Source organism: Octopus sinensis, linkage group LG2, assembly GCF_006345805.1.
Source record: "Octopus sinensis linkage group LG2, ASM634580v1, whole genome shotgun sequence".
Taxonomy (NCBI): domain Eukaryota; kingdom Metazoa; phylum Mollusca; class Cephalopoda; order Octopoda; family Octopodidae; genus Octopus; species Octopus sinensis.
Window position 1 is genome coordinate 183,526,803 of NC_042998.1, and position 21,765 is coordinate 183,548,567.

General features: G+C 36.7%; 1 protein-coding gene across 4 annotated transcripts in view; it reads right to left on the reverse strand.

Moving 5' to 3' along the window:
• The window catches only part of LOC115229835 (leucine zipper putative tumor suppressor 2 homolog), a 209,919-nt gene that overhangs the window by 45,304 nt on the left and 142,850 nt on the right, over positions 1-21,765 (reverse strand). For 3 of the 4 annotated variants that reach the window (XM_036500527.1, XM_029800122.2, XM_036500528.1), the window contains exon 3: positions 15,619-16,127. In XM_036500527.1, the coding sequence (XP_036356420.1) occupies positions 15,619-16,107 (489 nt within the window). In that variant the 5' untranslated portion in view covers positions 16,108-16,127. Of the gene's footprint in view, positions 1-15,618; positions 16,128-18,088; positions 18,199-21,765 lie in introns of those variants that run through there. The other variant, XM_036500529.1, reaches the window with a different exon arrangement.

Consider the following 21,765-nt stretch of genomic DNA (forward strand, 5'->3'; position numbering starts at 1 on the left):
AGAACCTTGTGAACCACTTCCGTACAGTTCTTTTGGATAAAGAAACATCACCTTAAACTGCGCATATTTCTTTGGTTGCTTGTGAGGCATTTTCCCCTTTATGGAAAAAGAAAAGCATCAAGTGCCGAAAATGAACTTTCTTATCTTCCATTATAAAGGGTTACAGAATTAACACAGGTTATAGGAACATAAACCTTCTTCCATGAAAAGATAGCTTAAACTATGCTCTAAATAGAAGTGTAGTCAAATCCTATTTTATGGACTCAACCATGTTCTAAAATAAGTCGAAAGGTAAGCTACTATAAATCGGTATGAACTTTCCGGACAACCCAGTTGAGCACTGGGGTTGATGTAAGTTTTCTCCATGGTTAGCACCATAAAGGAGTGGTAAACTCCCAATAAGTTGAGTGTGTAATCTAATCTCTCTCCCTCTATATATACACACACCTCCAAGTTCAGTTGAAACAAAACAGGTTAGGGTTAGTGACAAGAATTAGGATGTAAAACAATGCATTAATATATTCATCTAACCCATGCTAACATGGAGATAGAAGTAAAAGTTAAAAAAAGCATCAACAAAAAACAAGTCAAGTGAATATATATATATATATATATGGTGTATAAGCACTTGAATCAATTCCAATATTTCTGGCATTTATTTTATCAACCATAACTGGATTTTTGCTTAGAAAATTGAAATACTAAACTATATACTATATGCTTCATTTGGTCTAATTTTCTGCATTCTCATAGTGGCATCACATTTGGCCATGTATAAACATAAATTATTGGTTATTAAACTACTGTGATAATGTTCTATTCTAGTTAGATAATATTCTTAGACAACCAAGAAACCAGACAGAAAGGGAAGGGTGGTGGAGGAGGTTATCTATTTTTGTTCTCTTTTTTTTCCTTTTTTTTCGGTTTTTCCCAAAGCACCTAAAGACATGTCTCCAAACACTCACTGAAATTGGCTTGCAAACTCAGTTTATCAAGAGTTTACCATTTCTTCACAGTGCTTGCTAATCATTTAAAACATTACATGACTAATAAAACAGTAAAGAAGATACAAAGAATAAACTACAAATTCTAAAGCGTAAATGTATAATGTTTTGCTAGTAAAAGGATGACGGCAACGGTGGTGGTGGTGGGTTATATATATTTCAGACATAATATATATTAACTGGAGCAGTGAAGTTGATGTGATGGATTAAAGGTACTAAATTGATTTGTGCTAGCTGAAAGTTATGCACTGTTGGTTAGTTGGTTGGAATATTGCTTGAGTTACTTTATTCTTTCATCCTCCGGAGACTGGTAAGTAAAAGTTTGACTAAAATAGAGAGAAGCTAGTGCGTAGAAATAAGTGTATGTTTAATGTAGAAGTTTGAAACCATATTAGAGACGTCGAGTTCAAATTATATCAGAGCAGTTTGAAAAAGCGAACTTGTGTGTGAAGAGGTGAGAGATTTAGAAATACTTTGAAAGCAAATCTTGTGCTTACTGTCTGTCAATCTGTTTGTCAATTTATTCCAAAGGTTTGGGAGGCAGTTATAGCATTAGGTTATAATAAATCTGTGAATAAAACTGATAAATCATGGAATATTCTAACCCTTTAGTGTTTAAACCGGCCAAATCCGGCCCAATATATTCTACATGTTTTATATTCAAACTGGCGATATCTAGCCTCTCACTCCTAACCTACAATGCCATTCTAAAAATAAACAATCACATCATTGAAACCTCAAAGCTATAAGATAATGCATGATTAATTCAAAACAATTTGAGTGAAAAAGTATTAGATTTAACAGAGTATTCTGAACACTAAAGGGTTAAACCTAGATTATAGCTCAGATAAAAGTGATAAAGAAAAGGTTTTGGTTTTTTTTAATGACTTGGTCCAGAAGAAAAAACAATGACCGTTGTCACAAACTCTCGCAGGCAGCTATAGTCAATGCTACTTATCTTCTTGAAGAACTACAGGAAACATATGGACAGGGAGGGAATTCCAGGGGGATAATATTCTAGAAAAGAAGGATTGGGCATAGTGATTAGTATGGGGCCTATGGCAGCATAAACAACATGGGTAGCAAGAGGAGGAATATATGAATTAATTGGGTGGGCCTGGCTGGGAGGTGGCATGAGACCATCCATCTGCAAGGAAGAGAAGCTAATGCAGTGGCTATTGTGAATATAGAAAACGGAAACAACACAAGTATGGACCAGGGGTTAGGGTGTATGGATGAGCTAATCAGTTGGGTGACTCCTTTCTGGATGTTCTACCAATGCACCACTTTGGATTGGCATTCTTTTAATGATCCTTAACATTTTAGTGTTTGCATTATTCTGCCACAATTAATGCTTCTTCATCCACATTATTTTGAACTAATCATGCATCATCTTGTAGCTATGAGATTTTGATGAGGTAGCTATCAATTTTTAAAACGACATTGTTGGGTTGGTGTGAGAGACCAGATCTGGCCAGTTTGAACATAAAACAGGCAGAATACTTTTGCCGGATATGGTTGGTTTAAATGCTAAAGGGTTAAAGGATAGAAGGCAGAGTCGGTCACCATGGAATTTGAACACAGGCAGTACAGAATCAGAACAAGTATCTGAAAAATGTTATGTCTGGCTCTCTAATAACTCTGCCAATTTGCCCGGCACATCTCTGATAATAGAGCTGCCCAATTAAGACTCAGCTGGAGCTAAAATACTATAACTTACAAATAGGAAATTGCTCAGTGACTGAAACAATTGCCTGCAGGGAAATACTTGATGAAGCAACCAACTCTACAGAAGATATCCAGTGACATAGCAATCCACACGTAAGGGGGGAAAAAAAAAAAAAATTGCCTGATGATAGGGCAATTCTTAAATAGGAAATACTGAAATGATGACAGTGGAGGAATCTATAAATTGTAAATTACCTGGTAATGACAGAGAAATAAAAGGGGGAAAAAAAAACAACAATAATAAAGAAAACAAAGAAAAATAATCCAAGACATTTGCTGCAGTATCAATGAAATAAATTTGATCACGGAAGTGATTTGAGTGAATATATTGTTTCACTGAAATATAGCGGGGGAGAGAGAGTGGAGAAGAGGGAGAGAGAGAGAGAGAGTGGAGAAGAGAGAGAGAAAGAGGTTATTAAAAGAGGGATATTGCGATTGATTTCTTTTAACTGGTTGTTAGTTGTTGGTTAATGCAGTGACCTGCTATCTTTGATATAACTGAACCCATTGTAATTTTAATCTCTTTCTGAATCACAGTGATCCATATGACCAAGTGTTTATCTTCTGTTTCCATAGCATTAAGTAAATAAGAGAACAATTATTGCTCCTACTCCCCCTCACTCTGGAATAATCATCTCTTAACTCACTGGTCAATCTTCATAGGAAGCCTCCCTCCACATGAATTGAAACATAATACAGAGGAGCTAACAAATCAGCCATCAAATCAACAATACAATGTTCCTATACTGCAGCAATTATTTAACCCTTTCGTTACTGTATTCATTTTGAAATGCTCTGTGTTTCTTTCAGTTACTTTAAATACTGACTACAGTATGATTATAAATTGTGTTAATTCTGGAATTATAACCATATCTAGATTGCTACTCAGAAAGGAGTAGCTTTTGGACAACACCCTTAATATTATCAAACGCAACCTCAACATCCACTAATTCACTCAACAGATGAAGACTCTTCAATAATCAGATCTCTGATCAACTTATTCTTAACTCTTTTGTTACTGTATTTATTTTGAGATGCTCTGTGTTTCTTTCAATTGCTTTAAATATAACAAAGAATTTAGTAAAATAACTTAGTTATCATTAAGCTAGTGTTAGGAACATAAATTGTGACTAAGGTTTGTAGGAAGATTTTAATTCAAAACTTATGGAAACAAGACATTTGTACTCAGAGCCAGAGCTGGTTTTAGCTAGGTTGGTAACGAAAGGGTTAAAGCTAGCTGGGCTGGTTGATTTGAGAGTTATGTATTCTAGCTAGGGACAAAACACAATGTCTAGGACAGGGTCTGAACCAGTGACCTCTTGATCGACTGTCTGCTATTTTATCTACTTAACCAAAACTATTCTGAGACCCCCTTCAGTCACGACACAGACTATGGGATAGCACCTAGAAAGTTACCCTCCCAGGCCCAAGTCCGGGCAAGGTTGTTTATGGAAGACCAGGAGTCGCCCATGCATACCGGCCTCCCCTCTCCACGCCACCAGTGTTATCCAAGGGAAAGGCAAAGGGGCCGATGCAGCTTGGCACCTGTGACGTCGCAACTCATTTCTACAGCTGAGTGAACTGGAGCAACGTGAAATAAAGGGTCTTGCTCAAGAATACAACACGCAGCCCGGTTCGGGATTCGAGCTCACAACCTCACGATCGTAAGCTCGATGCTCTAACCACTGAGCCATGTGCCTTCACCAAAACTATAATATTGCTATTTTATCAGTCTCAAGAGATTTAAGTCAATTCTAGTATGACAGGAACTAAGAATTGGGGGAGTTAAGTATCAAATAGCAATTAGAATCTACACCAGCATAGTATCATTACTAACAACTCCTCAAGTCATTATCAACCCCTGTGGGACGACAGGTGAAAATTGATCTAATGAGAGCACGCAGATATATAGTTAAATACTGATAAGCACTGTGTTCCATATTCTACCATTATTGTTGATGTGTGGTGCTAATAACAGTGATAAGACATCAAAAGGCAGAAGTTAAGAAGTGTCTGTTTTTTACATGACAAGGTTAATTGAATATATTACTGAGGCATTGCTTTATAGTCAGATGTTCTTCCTGTCATTAACCCTTACTCGTTTACCATGTGAAGGATCTCTTACTTCACATATCTTTGAAGGAGGTTGTGAAAGATTTGTTGACAAGGCAAATGACAACATTACTGCTTATAACTTAGCAATTTTCAGAGAAGCATGAATGTAAACAAACACACACAAGCACACTCTAAAAAATTTGCTTTTAAGCAGTAATATTTATGTAGTCATAGGTTATGGCTAAGAAAAAAAAATAGACATGAAACCAACGGTAACTTTCTGATCAACCATAACCAACAACTACATTATATATATCACTGTGATCACCGTGACTGACCAGGCTATCAGATGTTGCTACACATCGCTGGTCACAATGTGCTTTGCCTTGTTTTAGCCTTCAAGTGATGCCACCCCACTGGCTAAGCGAGCAGGCCAACAGAAGAAATAGTGAGAGAAGTTGTGACGAAAGAGTACAGCAGGGGTCGCCACCAACCCCTGCCGGAGCCTCGTGGAGCTTTAGGTGTTTTCGCTCAATAAACACTCACAACGCCCGGTCTGGGAATCGAAACTGTGATCCTACAACTGCGAGTCCGTTGCCCTAACCACTGGGCCATTGCGCCTCCACACATTATATATATATATATATATATATATATATATATAGAGAGAGAGAGAGAGAGAGAGAACGAAAGAGATAGATAGACAAACAAAGACTGACAGATATACACACACATACACATAGAGAGAGGGAGAGGGGTGGGGTGGGGTGAGAGGGATGTATGAACAGAAAGAGAAGAAAATATCCACATTAATTCATATTTTGGTCCAGTGTTCTTACTAACAGCATCGTTAGTAAAGGAAAAATTTGATTACACTTCCATCTCCCGAACCAATATTCCATGCCAAAACAAACTATAAGATTCAATACATTAAGTTTTTGTAAGAAGGCATGGTTCAAAAACAATCAGCAGAACTGTACATGTATTCATTGATCTTGCTGTCAACGTTCATTGATACATCTATGAGTTAAATATTCCAAACTTTCTGAAATGGCTAACTTTTAAAACTTACTGCTTGAAACATGGCATTAATCTGATGACCACTTTCTTCAGAATTCAAGCCTATATTTAGAAGCAGGATGTATTTAGCTGTACTAGAGCAAGTAGCAAGATACCATTTATTAAATATATCATCTTGTCTCTTCCATTTACTTCTGCAGTGGTGGTGGTTTTGGCGGCGATGGTGATGGGAATAGCTTCAATCTGATGGATAACTTAGCAGACACTGCATTCTTTGTTTCCACCGGGATTTAAACAACCAGCACTATGTTATTTTCTAGTAAGATTTTAGCAGTAAGTACAGCTATTTCTTGTATGGAGGTCAGTCAGGTTACATCGATAACACAGCATCTTTATAGCATGATAATTCTGCCTTACAACTTAGTGTCATAACCTCTACACTCTTAATCACTACAAGAGCTTAGAATCAGTAGATGTTTCTTAACATCTTACTACTATTTAGTATTACATGATGCAGAGCCTCTTGACTTGCTAAAAGTAATAGCTTAATCTCTCTGAACTCACCTCTGTGTTAAAAGAAGGAAGGACATGTTGCATGATGTGGTGAGTCCAATATATACAAATAAATGGAACCAGCCAGGCTGAAATGGCTGTCATCACAGATATGCTCAATCAGCTCTGACCTGGGGCTAAACAACATTTCAGGGTTACATTGTATTACCATACTGTAGTACCATACAGAAAAACATTCGAGCGGGGTCATTGCCAGTGCCGCTGGACTGGCTCCTGTGCAGGTGGCACGTAAAAAACACCATTTGAGTGTGGCTGTTGCTAGTACCGCCTGACTGACCCTCGTGCCGGTGGCACGTAAAAGCACCCACTACACTCTCAGAGTGGTTGGCGTTAGGAAGGGCATTCAGCTGTAGAAACTCTGCCAGATAAAGATTGGAGCCTGGTGCAGCCATCTGGTTCGCCAGACCTCAGTCAAATCATCCAACCCATGCTAGCATGGAAAACAGACGTTAAATGATGATGATGATGATGATGATGATAGTACATAGGTATGTCAAAGTAGTTAAAAAGTTTGCTTCACAATCATAAAGTACTAGGTTAGATTCTACTGTATAACATTCAGTGCAAGTACCTTCTTCTCTAACTTTGGATCAGCACAATGCTTATGAGGGAACTTATGGAAACAGAAACTGCATGTGGAATTCTGCTGGATGGACAGTATCGGTAATTCAAAAGGTCTGTCACATATTGGCACCACATTGACTGTGTCTGAGGATTACTTTAAAGGATACACACGTTTGTTGAATATTCAGCCCATTACATGCTAACTCAGTGAATAGATAGCTCAGTTGATTAACAACTGTAATACTCATTGTTGAGAGCCACAGAGAATATATGTAGTTTATTTACAGCAGTCTTTAACCTTACTACTATGTACTACTGTATAAAATACTTATAGAATACTACTAAAATATCAAAGCCTTCATTTTCATTATACTATACTATACTATACACATTACTATAGCTCTAACTTACGCTGTACTATCCCCTCTGTTTTTTATTGTACTGGTTAGTTAATTATATTGTACCTTCACGTTGCATCAAATATATGCTTGCATGAGTGAGTTCACATTTCTCCTTGCCTTTACTGACTGTAAACAAAACAACAACCTTGCTATCAATACAAGCAATGTCCTATACTTGCAGTCAATCACAAAATCACATTTGGGCTTCTTGACATGTCATGTAAACCTTTGTAAACAAAAGAAGCTTGTAACTATGTCAGAGCTGTTAACCGTTCAATGGACCAGGGGAGTATTACCTTGCTTAGTGGAATCAGGTGAAGGTTGGCAACAGAAAGGGCATCAACAAAGGCTAGCATAAAGTACCTGTCACCCCTAATTTTGTTTAATACACACATGCATGTACACTATATGAATTACTCTGAGGAGAAAGAGAAATGCCTAAGACCTTTTACTGGGGTTCTGAGACCAGTGGAAGAAAGTTATTCTCTGATCAGAGATCTGGTTGAAATGGCGGCAACAGAGAGCATTTCACAGAAGGGAGCCTAGGGCTAGGCAGCATAACAGAAGAGTTTCATATTGTGCTGTCAGATGGCAGAGAGACATTTTGAGGCAGGCCTTTTTCTGTTTTGATGCATACACAGCATATACTTCTTCCATTTTATTTCTAATCCAATTAAAAACAACATCAGTACCAGTGCTGTCTTAAAGCATGGGTACACTGGGCAGTTGCCCATGGGTCTCCTAAGTTTAGGGACCAAATTCTAGTCTAAATATATAGATAGCTTGTTGTCGATAAATACTGTTTGGCCCATTGCACTGATTTACCCAAGGGTCATAATGCTGCTGAGACAGGCCTGGTCAGTACTTTCCAACTAATGACTATCCATATTACCACACAAATGGACATATTGCTTACAACAAATAACATAGTATTTCTCAATACTGACTACAGTATGATTATAAATTGTGTTAATTCTGGAATTATAGCCATATCTAGATTGCTACTCAGAAAGGAGTAGCTTTTGGACAACACCCTTACTATTATCAAATGCAACCTCAACATCTGACAAGTATATTGAAAACATCCACTAATTCACTCAACAGATGAAGACTCTTCAATAATTAGATCTCTGATCAACTTGTTCTTAACTCTTTTGTTACTGTATTTATTTTGAGATGCTCTGTGTTTCTTTCAATTGCTTTAAATATAACAAAGAATTTAGTAAAATTACCTGGTTATCATTAAGCTAGTGTTAGGAACATAAATTGTGACTAAAGTTTGGTGGAAGATTTTAATTCAAAACTTATGAAAACAAGACATTTGTACTACAGAGCCAGAGCCGGTTTCAGCCGGGTTGGTAACGAAAGGGTTAACATGTCACTGATTTAGTTCTTTCCTTTTAATAGGCAATTTTGTGAAATACAGCACCTACTGTGAGATAATCACACATAAGCTTCTCCTTATAGAAACAGCATATTCTGTGAAAGATTCATAACAAGGTTATCCTACATATCAGTTATGTTATATCAATGTTAGTCCTACAGTTTCTACATTTATATTTTACCACCAACACCTACTGTATTAGTTTACATATGCAATATTTGTATATACACAGTTATCTTTTTGTTTGTTGAACTACAACTTTACTTTAAACACAGTACACTTGCCACAGATTCAAAATGTTATACCTGTAACACCCACAGGAAAGAAATAGATATAAGAAATAATTCATTATTATATTTATTCAATTAGCAAGCTAGCTATAGAAAATAATCTTTGTAAACCCAAACAAACAGCTTTTAAAATTTTAAGTCTTCTTTGGGAAACTTTGTGTTGCGCATGATAATTGTTTGAAGGCAATAAATTTCTTGTGTCAACTCAGCTTTAACATACAGCCAAATTAAGTAGGTTTGACACAGCAAATTTATGCCTCTTTACTGATGATGTTATAATCACGTGTTCTAAATCTAATGAATGCTCTATTCACTCTGCTATATATATATATATATATATATATATATATATATATATATATATATAGTTAATCCAAACATGAAAGCACAAAAAAACACAACTCGAGGACGTGGAACAAATATAGTAATATACATACATACATATATATATATATATATATATATATATATATATATATATATATATATAGATAGATATATATATATATATACATACAAATACACACACATATATACAGATACACAAACATATATATGAACGCAACTGTGTAAGGCCAGAACAATGTGAGAAGGTACTCAGTAAAGTACAAATTGAAAAGAAAACAGAACAAAGCTGCAGTTTTACCTGATATTTCTATATTTTGGGGGTGAAGATCATTCTTCAGGACGTTTGGAAGTGGTGGTTAGAAAAAGTTTGTTGCTCAGAAGTGTTTACGTGTATGTGTATGTGTGTGGGGAGGGAAGGGACAGGAGAGGAAGGAGGAAGGTGACATGCGCGGACAGCTGTTGCTATAGTAATCAGTCTACTTCATGTAGTTCCTTCCTGTTGTTAATGGCTGGTTTCAATTTGTTTATGAGGAGGGCTTCCATAATTCTGAAATTGCCCCTGTTGCATTGGGTTGCCTTGATGGAAACTTTGAAGTTCCAGGTTTGGCAATTCTTGAGGTGTTTACTTTATCAAAGTGTCTGTCCTTATGTGCTCCTTAATACAGATGTGTAGTTTCCTAGTGATGCTCCCTGTGTAAGATGCTTCACATTTATAGCAGACCACCGCATTGACGATGTCCTGATGCTTGCCCCCTCCCAGGAAGAAGTGAACACCTTACATGAAAAATTCAACTACCTCAACAGTCACAAAATTTGAGATTGAATACCCAGATGAGTCTGAAACCCTCTCTTTGCTGGATTTCCAAATCAGGATCACCGAGGAGGGTTACATCTACACAAATTTTTACAAAAAAGCAGTGAGTAGCAATCTCTTTGTGCATTATGATTCAGCCCTGCCCACCAGAGCCAAAGCTGAATGCATACAAAATGAAAGAACATGCATAAAAGACAGACGCAGCAAAGTAACTGACAAAACCCAAGTGGTTCCTTAAGAACTTAATGCACAATGGCTATCCAACATTCACAGCTAAACAACTGCATCTGCAAAGCATGAAAATGGGTAAACAACACAAGAAAACCTATGACATCAGGTCAGAAAAGTGCTTCCTTAGACTGTCCTACTTTGACGACAGAACAATGGCAGCTATCGAACATGCCATCTGCAGGGAGGGACTTCAATACAGCTGTTACACACTGGTCCATTCCTGAAGAAAGTTCTTATTTCTTTACTGCCCACACGGGGCTAAACACAAAGGGGACAAACAAGGACAGACAAATGGATTAAGTCGATTATATCGACCCCAGTGCGTAACTGGTACTTATTTAATTGACCCCAAAAGGATGAAAGGCAAAGTCGACCTCAGTGGAATTTGAACTCAGAACGTAGCGGCAGACGAAATACCTATTTCTTTACTACCCACAAGGGGTTGGGCTAAACACAGAGAAGACAAACAAGGACAGACAAAAGGATGAAGTCGATTATATCGACCCCAGTGCATAACTGGTACTTATTTAATCGACCCCGAAAGGATGAAAGGCAAAGTCGACCTCAGCGGAATCTGAACTCAGAACGTAGCAGTAGACGAAATACTGCTAAGCATTTCGCCTGGCGTACTAACGTTTCTGCCAGCTCACCACCTTTAGTTGAAGAAAGTTCTGTCAAGGAAAACACCACAGAGAACACTGTGGGGTGCTCACTCACCAACTGCTCCATCAAAACATGCTCAAGGACCTATGTAGTTTACAAGGTAGTCAGCAATAAATGTGGAACATCCTGCATAGGGAGCACTACTAGGAAACTACACATCTGTATAAAGGAGCACATGCAGACAGACATTTTGACAAAGAAATACTTCAAGAAGTGCCAAAGCCAGAACTTCAAAGTTCCCATCAAGGTAATCCAACACAATAGGGGCAATCTCAGAATTATGGAAGCCCTTCTTATAAACAAATTGAAACCAACCACTAACAGGAAGAAAGAACATGAAGCAGACTGGTTGCTACAGCACCAGTTGTCTGCATATGCCACCTTCCTCCTCCCACTCTGAGCAACAAACTTTTTCTAACCACCACTTTTCCGAATGTCCTGAAAAAGAGGTCTTCACCCCGAAATATAGAAACACAAGGTAAAACTACAACATTGTTCCATTTTCTTTTCAATTTATAGTTTATGTTGTACCTTCTCACGTTGTTCTGGTTTTACAACACACACACACACACAACAGATCCATAAGATTTGGAACTAAGTATCAGATAGGGACATTACTCTTTACTCTTTTACTTGTTTCAGTCATTTGACTGTGGCCATGCTGGAGCACCGCCTTTAGTCGAGCAAATCGACCCCAGGACTTATTCTTTGTAAGCCTAGTACTTATTCTATTGGTCTCTTTTGCTGAACCGCTAAGTTACGGGGACGTAAACACAGCAGCATCAGTTGTCAAGCGATGTAGGGGTACAAACACAAACACACATGTATATACATATATACTACAGGCTTCTTTCAGTTTCTGTCTACCAAATCCACTCACAAGGCTTTGGTCGGCCCGAGGCTATAATAAAAGACACTTGCCCAAGGTGCCACACAGTGGGACTGAACCCGGAACCATGTGATTGGTAAGCAAGCTACTTACCACACAGTCACTCCTGTGCAGAGCTTCAAAAGAGGAAATAAATTCCGGACAAGCTGTCATAACTCTTAGTTTTAATTCTCAGGTGTTTTACCCCTCTAAATCTAAGCCATGTACCATGTTGAAAACATTATAAGTGTCAGTTTTACTTACATGTTCCCAGAATACTAAAAAGAATTTGGATGAAACATAAAGTAGGTTAATTTATGAAGAATTTAACACCACTAGTGGCAGAGGTTACTGTTTCAAGTAAGAAATATGAAGACAAGACTTGTCAAACGTAAGGATTTGAAGTGCTGACCTAGTTTAGACTTGTAATATTGTTATTTGTTTATTTAGAAGACAAGAAACATTCCCAGAAAGTGCAAATGTTATTAGAAGTTTTCAGTATGAAACATTATGACGTATAGGTCCATTCTTAGAGAGTGACTTTGCAGTTTTATTTCAATTCTTGATTGGAGCTTGTCATTTCACTTATGGTACCAGATACATTTTTATTAGTTACAAATAGATTTCTTTGTTTTGAAGCAAGAAGTTTTTTAGTTTTTATTTCTATTAATTTGAAAATTATGATCAAAATCTTAAGTACTGAGAAAGTATTATTTTTGTAATCTTACTGTTTAATGAGAGGTTGTGAATCAACAGTTATTAGAGTCATTAAAGTGCCAGACAAAATGTACTGTGTTGTTTATTTTAGTTTTCGAAGCTCAGAACACAAAGCACTCCAGTATTTTAGAACAGGTACCACCCCAGTATTTTAGCTGAGACTTATTTTACTCTGAGTTCAAATCCTGCTGCAGTCAATTTTGTCTTTCATTCTTTTGGGATCAATAAAGTACAAGTTCAGAGCAATGATTTGGAGAATTCATAGAGTAGACAGGACGGCATGTGGTACTTGTTCTTGTGCTTTGTGCTCTGAGTTCAAATTCCCTTAAGTGATGGTCATAGCATTTCTCTTTAAGCACCGAAAAAAGGCATAAAGACAGACTTTGACAGAATGTAGTACAGTTATCTCTCTATAATCAGACAGGCCACCTTCCCATTGTCATATTACAGCAGTGCCATAAGTACAAGGACTTTAACCCTTTAGCATTTGAACCGGCCATATCCCGCCAAATAATTCTACATATTTTATGTTCAATCTGGCCTCTCCCATCAACCCTACAATGTCATTCTAAAATTAAACCATCACATCATGAAGATCTCGAAGCAACAAGATAATGTTTGATTAATTCAAAACAATGTGAATAAATAAGCATTACTTTTGACAGAATAATAATAATCATCATCATCGTTTAACGTCCGCTTTCCATGCTAGCATGGGTTGGACGGTTCAACTGGGGTCTGGGAAGCCCAAAGGCTGCACCAGGCCAGTCAGATCTGGCAGTGTTTCTACAGCTGGATGCCCTTCCTAACGCCAACCACTCCGTGAGTGTGGTGGGTGCTTTTTACGTGCCACCGACACAGGTGCTAGGCGAGGCTGGCAAGCGGCCACGATCGGATGGTACTTTTTATGTGACACCGGCACTGAGGCCAGGTGAGGCTGGCAACGGCCACGATCGGATGGTGTTTGTTACGTGCCACCGGCACTGGTATCGCAACTACAAATTCCATTGATTTCTAAATACTAAAAGATGAAAGACAAAACACTGTGAGGATTGAATTCACAACTCTTTCTCCACACTAATCAAACTCACAAGCAATGGTGTCAAGGTTTTACAAATCTTGGCAACATCTTTAACAATGAGGAAACGTCACTGCCACCAACTATTTAATGACCAAACACATTCAGATATTAAACTGAGCAAAACAAGCCCTGGGTGGCCTTGCTTTACTGGCCAGTCTCACTCAGTATCTTATCTCTGTCCATTTAAAATGTTATCTCTGAATCTCTGAACTTACTCTGAACTACTCAATATCTAATCCCTGACCTTGATCAAGTGCTCTTATAAGTAGTTTCTTTTATTAACAAATTTTACTGTTAGTTTAACAATATCTCACTATACAATTGTCAATCTTCTACAATATGGTCAATATAATTTATAATGGGATTAAATATATTTTTCTATCAACTTTCACATAAAGAAAATCTTTGTACTGCTAGAACCATAAAAATTTTCCAAGATTACTTTAAGATTCAATAAAGATGATGCAATATTATTCTAAGTAATATATATTTATTGTATATATATTGTAATATATATTTCCTCAAAATCTACTGAGCTGAGTTACAAACCTTCGTTATTTAACTCATTAACTTTGCTCCAATGTTTGTTTTGCCATGCTGATAGGGAATAGTTAAGGTAGCAAAACAAACTTTTTTCTTTTATGTCTGTTTAACACCTGATCTCTTTATTTTCCTCTAAATATTCCTTAGTCAACCTTCACCTCAACTACAATGCACTGTCAGCTCACTGTAATATTTTATTTTTGACCATGGCACATTCAATATTGACTAAATAAAGCAAAAAAATCAATGTTAAAGCACAAATTTAATTCAAACTATATAAAAGTAATCAATTAAAAAGTATCATTTGCCCTATCTAAAGAAATAAAATAGCAGGATCCTGAAAAAACTTGTCATAATCAACATGCATACAACTCTTTCCTAATACACAATAAAGGTGCGTGGCCTAATGGTTAAGGTGTTTGGCTCATGATCATAAGTTCTATATTTTAAGAGATGTGGGATGAAATTAAAATAATAGACAGAGAAAATCCGAAAACTAAAAGAAGCAGCACATATGTTAGGACACAACAACCTCCTAAGTAGACCGAGTGCAGATATGAATAGTATATGGGAACCGGTATTAAGGAAGGATAGGAGAATATTAGATTTATAAGTCCTAACATTCACTCCATAATTGCCTAAGGGCATATGGTGTAGTGGTTAAGAGCATGGGCTACTAACCCCAAGATTCCAAGTTTGATTCCAGGTAGTGACCTGAATAATAATAATAATAATAATGATGATGATGATATCAAAAAATACCTTAGGAATGAGAACCCAGGTTTGAAATTTCCCCCAAGACACCTGATGACACCCCAAGACACGTGTGAGGAGAAATATCCGTCAAATGTAAATAATGATTCTTCATCTCTTAAATATAGAACTTCTGGTGCAGCCTTCTTTCCTTTCAGCTGTCAGATTTTGGATGCTCTGCTGGATCAAGGTTGATCCAGAGGATGCCTAACTGTGATTACATAGATGCCTAAACCAAATAGCAAAATTCCACAATACATATTACCAAGCCATACATGCTCACAAGTAACAGCTGGTGTACTGTAATCAAAATACACAAATCTTACTGTGGCACACTTCTGGGCAATATGTGCCATTTAGTGCATCACTGCTTCATACGACATTACCAATTGAAGACTAACCACTGTGATACTCGTTCATATTTAGTTTAGCATTTGAGTTCACATAGCATTTTCTTCAAATTGTTACTAGTTTAGCTTTTGCTCTAGCCAGCCTTTTTATCATGAGGAAAAAAAACAAACATTTCTGGAGACAATAAAATTTCACAACATATTTGAAAAATTAAGCAATTTTATACTTACTCTTGTCAATATGCCACTAACAGGAGCTAGTTTTGGCGGTCCAGAATCTTTGCTATCTCTGCAGTCAACTCGTATTGGATGACTATAGTTTAAATTTTCAGAGCTGTTTCTCACATTTGAGACTTTTAAAGCAGAGAAAGGGGACCGGGTTTCTTGTTTGTAGCATTCTTCAAGACTGTGATAATGGGAGGAGACCATTTGGTAATTACTACTCCGGGAATGGCACCCAGAAGATCGTGCACAATAACTGGATGTAGTCATTAGTTGGCCATTGATAGAACTAGACAAGCGGCCGTTTTTGTTGCCAGCTCTTATGTAAGAATAGTCCTGGTGAGGAAGACTGCATGTTGGATCAAAAATATATTTTACCTCTTGGGAATATGTGGAATAATTGGATGGTGGTTTGTAAATATCACTGGCACTGTCACTGGTAGGATCACCCTCAATGCTCTGCTTATCCACACATTGCAGATTATTGCAAGTGGCCATCACTAAACTTTAATCCATATCTGAAACAAGAATTAAATAAAGAAAATTAAAATAACAATACACACATACACATAACACGCACACAGGCAGTTATATATATACATATACTCTCTGGGTAGGCAAGGTAGGGAGACTTTTGATTCTTAAATATAAAAGTATATGATTTCCAATTCTTTATAATATTAATTGAATGAAATTCAAATTATAATCCATTAAACGGTTAATATTTTGATGTTCGACAAAAGAATTTCACTACCTTTCAGTATCATACTATTCAATTACACAGTGACGTGTGGGTGTGTGTGAGATGACGATGATGATGATGATATCAAAAAATACCTTAGGAATGAGAACCCAGGTTTGAAATTTCCCCAAGACACCTGATGAAGGCTGGAAGGTATATCGGCCGAAACGTTGTGTTAACAACAAACAAGATGAGGAGAAATATCTGTCAATGAGCACAAATTTTTTGAGGTAGTGTGTTTCATGAGTAAATAAAATAGTGATACAAAACTCTGGGAAGTAGAAGTAATCTCTAGGAATAATCTCAGTACTACAATAAATAACTAAACAGTTTCTATACATGGAATGCTTTTTCCATTTGTTTGTAAACTCAACATACATATACGTTTGTTCCTTATTTGGAGTGTTTGACAGGATAAAGTTCCAATGACAGAATAAGGTCCCAGTGCAACAGGTGAAGCTTGATTTTAACTCAGAGATCAGCAGGTCTCGTCTGGTTAAGCAGCTACTTCTCCACATTGTAAGGTCATGACCCCAGTACTACATACATGTAGAGAGAGTTTATGAAAAAAACAAAAGACGAAGACAGGTGGTGTACAAAACAAACAGATGTATTAGTATAACGCTCAGGAATAGAAAAAGTCTTTTACGTTTTGAGCCTATGCTCTTCTACAGAAAGGGACACAGAAAAAAAAAGGAGAGAAAAAAAATGTGTGTAGTGGCTAACGATCTATCATAGCGACTGGCATTCTAACTACATACATGTAGTTAGAATGCCACAAGAAAGTATTGCAAGAGAGATTTTTCAAGCCAAGTCAATCAGCAGGAGACCTAAGAGTAAGCCAAGAGTGAGATGGAGGGATAACATCCATAGTCTCAGATGGTCACAACTGGGAATCCAGTAGGAAAGTGTAATGATGGTTGCTTCTGATAGGATCCTACATGGAGGAGGTACCTCAGGACTCTAACACCTGACCCTCCCAGGAATAGAGTGCAGTGAAAATGGATGGATGGATGGATGGGTACTATGTAAGCTGTTCAGCAAGGTATTTTGCTATATTTAATTCAGTTTACTGATTTAGAAAATACCATTCCCTACTTCATAACTGAATGATTGTCACTGGAAATGCTATTCTAAGTCAAAATTATTTGCTTCATATGGCCACTTGATTTGTTAGAACTCATAGTCAATTTCCCTCAAAGTGCACCCTACCTTCTAGAAAAAAAAGGAAGGACGCATTATATAATGTAGTTTTAGACATATCATGCCTGAATAAAAGACAAGACAATCACAGCTGGACTGTTTTTGATGAGAGTTGACTTGGGACTAAACAACTTCGCAAGGACTTGGTTATCTGTTCATGTTTAGACAGTATGGAAGCACATACGCATTAAATATACACATATGAATTATGTATGTTTGTAATTGTATAATTGTGCATGTATGAGATCACATCGATAAACATGTGCCTTTAATCATACTAGAAAATGTATGCTGTGGGCGAATACTTATCAATGTATCAAAAAAGAAGAAAAAAAATAAATAAATGTGTATGTGGTACTGAATTAATATGTGCCTAAAGATATGTTTATGTTTGCTGAAAAATTAAGCTCAAGGAGACAACAACAACAGTAATAATAATAATAATAATAATAATAATAATAATAATGATAATAATAATAATAAACAAATAAATACATAAATAAAAATCAAAGAAGGATGAAAAAAAATACAAACAAGATATCTGTTGTTGAAAGTAGTTCTTTGAAGAAAGAAAAGCGACATTGCAAATCAGGAAGATTTGTCTCATCTTGATAGGAAGCGAGCAGAATAATAAGTGAGAGAAAGTAAGGAAACAGATGGATAGGTAGATAAATAGATAGATAGATAGAGAGAGAGAGAGAGAGAGAGAGAGAGAGTAGGTCACAGATATTCACTAAAATGTGGTGAGTTGCCAGAAAAATTGGCGGTAAAAAAAGGCAAATGGCTATAGTTAAGGCAGACAATAACATCTAAGATGTGCAAGTTATGTAAGAAGAAACCATTTAACAAGATATATATCTCAACATTCCATCCTTTATATGGTATCATTAACATACAAATACATATTGTACACATTTAGACACATCAATATGGATATATTACATATGTGCATGCTGCATCCTTCATGTGTATTTGCAATGAAGATACATGTATGTGTAATGTGTATGGATATGTGGTTATATGTATTTCTTTCCAAAAAAAAAAAAACACACACACACACACACACACACATAGAGTGACTGTATGCAAGTGTGTTTGTGTAAATGAGGAATTCGGTAAAAACAATAAGTTTACTGTTCAGAAAAATCTTAGCATCAGAAATTTGGAAGCAAAACGCAGATAGAAGTTGGCAAAGATCTCAAAAGACAAGTAATACTATGTTGTTTCAACAACTTCTACGACACTAACATAGAAAAGAGAAGAAAAAAAAAATTATATAAAAGCTAAAATACAAGACAGCTGAGCTTCAATTAGTTGCAGATAATATGTCACTGTTGGTAATATCATTCCAGGTTACAGCATGAATCATTACCATGATATTTCTTGAAGGTCAAAGTAGAAAAAGAAAGTAAAAATTAACAAACTAAGAAACAGAAATATAAATCAATGAAGACTTGCCAAATATTTATTTTTCCTTCTAGATCTATGACAACGTTCATTTAGCTTTGTTGGTATCTGCTTGTTTTCATGATCAAATGATTTAGACTTTGACCAATTTCATAGCTAATGTGCTTGTTTGTTGCAAGTATTTTTTTACTTCTTCTTCCTTATTGGTTTAGTATTCACTTTTAGTTATCACTAAATAACTTTAGTTGTTCTGGTGAATAGAAAACTGAGTCTCGAATAGTTATGCTACATGAGAAGTTTCATTTGTAAAAAAGTTGGTGAAAGGGACCAGAACAGATTTGGATTGGGAGGCTAAGTTCTAGTATTAGCCAACTGGTTTTCTTTATACCCATTAAGAAAAGAAAGAAGAACTAAATAAAGTATGTGCAAGAAAGTGCTCAGTGAGAAATTATTCATATATTTAGTTGAGAAGATAGTCATGACAGAAAATTTATCAAAGACAATATAGAAAGACAATATGATAAGGAGAAATCTTGATAGACAAGAGGATGTAAGACTGAAATATGTGTTATGTTGTATTACCCACCCAACCTACACCACAAAGTAAAACAGGTGTTAAAATAAGAACACACACATGTTGTTTACATAGGTAAAACTTAAAAGCACATGTAGTTGAATGTTAGGTTCTGCAATGAAATGTTACCGAATTGAGCATCCAAGAGATACATGAATTTCACCAAACTGACAGAGTTCAAGAAGCAGAGTATTTAGAACATTGACAGACACCAGAAAAGCATAATGATACATGAAGATCACATGTATAAGCTTCATGTGGCTTCTTTCTATTTAGACCAAAGGTTTGGAATTACACTGAACTTCGAGTGAGGTCATTGCTAGTGCCAGTACCGCCTGACTGGCCCTCGTGCTGGTGGCATGTAAAAGCACCCACTACACTCTCAGAGTGGTTGGCGTTAGGAAGGGCATCCAGCTGTAGAAACTCTGCCAGATCAAGATTGGAGCCTGGTGCAGCCATTTGGTTCGCCAGTCCTCAGTCAAATCGCCCAACCCATGCTAGCATGGAAAGCGGATGCTAAATGATGATGATACTTCACCTTTGTCTTACTTGGAGAGTATATATTTTAGTCAATAACATTTTCATAGTCTAATCTCACAACCCCCACCTCCAAACCTCAACTGTTTGACAATGGACAGCATATACTATGTTACATGTTAATCGAAATTGAACCAAATCCTATGACTGCCACCCAGCCGTCGCCAGTGCCGCTGGACTGACTCCTGTGCAGGTGGCAAGTAAAGAAACACCATTTCGACCCTGTGCTTGAGGAGACCTATTGAGTCAAGTACATCAACATCAAAAATCAATGGAAATTGTAACTGTGATCCCTGTGCCGGTGGCACGTAAAAAACACTATCCGAATGTGGCCGATGCCAGCACCACCTTGACTGGCTTTCGTGCCGGTGGCACATAAAAAGCACCACCTGATCGTGGCTGTTGCCAGCCTCGCCTGTCACCTGTGCCAGTGACACATAAAAAGCACCCACTACACTCATGGAGTGGCTGGCGTTAGGAAGGGCATCCAGGTGTAGAAACACTGCCAGATCAGACTGGAGCCTGGTGCAGCCTTCTGGCTTCCCAGATCCCGGTCGAACCGTCCAACCCATGCTAGCATGGAAAACGAACGTTAAATGATGATGATCTTAGTCACTACCATACAGAGAGCAGAGAAGGCAAAAACAATAAGGTACAGAAAACTAGACAAGAGAGGCAGCTGTGTGTCAAATGTCAAGATAAACTCTCAAAGGGCTGCAGGACAACTCACAACTGCAACCAGTGGTAGCACTGTCAGATCAAGTATTTTGTTAGCTCATAAAGCTGAAATGGACTTCTCATGGAGATTGATGGACTTCAACATAGTTAATATGTTGTATAGAAATTACATAAAGATGATGTTTTTGGTTTGGAAATAATGTTTAGAAAGATGTAAAATTGTAATAGGAAGTATCTTTAATAAAACAACTTCATTTGAAACAATAATAATATATTAAAAAAAAATTTGATTGCATGAAAAATTATGTATAAACAGCTTTACTTTGCTTTAAAATTCCTATGACATAACCAGCTTTTAGAAGAGACAGATGCGAACAGAATTACAATTTTTGTTGCTGTCATATTAAGGCGGTAGTTTATATAGCAATCTTGTTTATCTGATAAAGATAAAATTTGCAGAAAAATAAAAGATGAAATGGGCGTTGATTAAGAGTTGGAATGCATATAGAAATTTGAGTTAGTGCACTGAGTAGTCTGCATTTCTTACATGATGGAAGGAAAATATATATATATGTACAGACACACAAGATGTACATACATACACACGCACATATATATACATACATATGCACACACACACATATATATATACATACATACGTATGCACACACACACATATACATATGTATATATATATATACACAAACATACATATACCTACATATATATGCACACACTATAATTATATATGCATGTGCGTGTATGTATATATATATATTAACCTTGACTAAGATACTGCAAGGCAAATTACCCAAAAGGGTTACATACTGAAGCATCTTTTAGAAAAGACGCAAAAACCCCAATTATGTTTATATTATTTCTAGGGTTCATTCGCATTAAAAAAACCTAGATTGACGCCCATTGAAACATCATGAACACCAAAAAAAAAAAAAAAGAAAAAAAGTATCTCGTATTAATCAACAGACATCACTCCTTGATTAAATTTTTCAAATT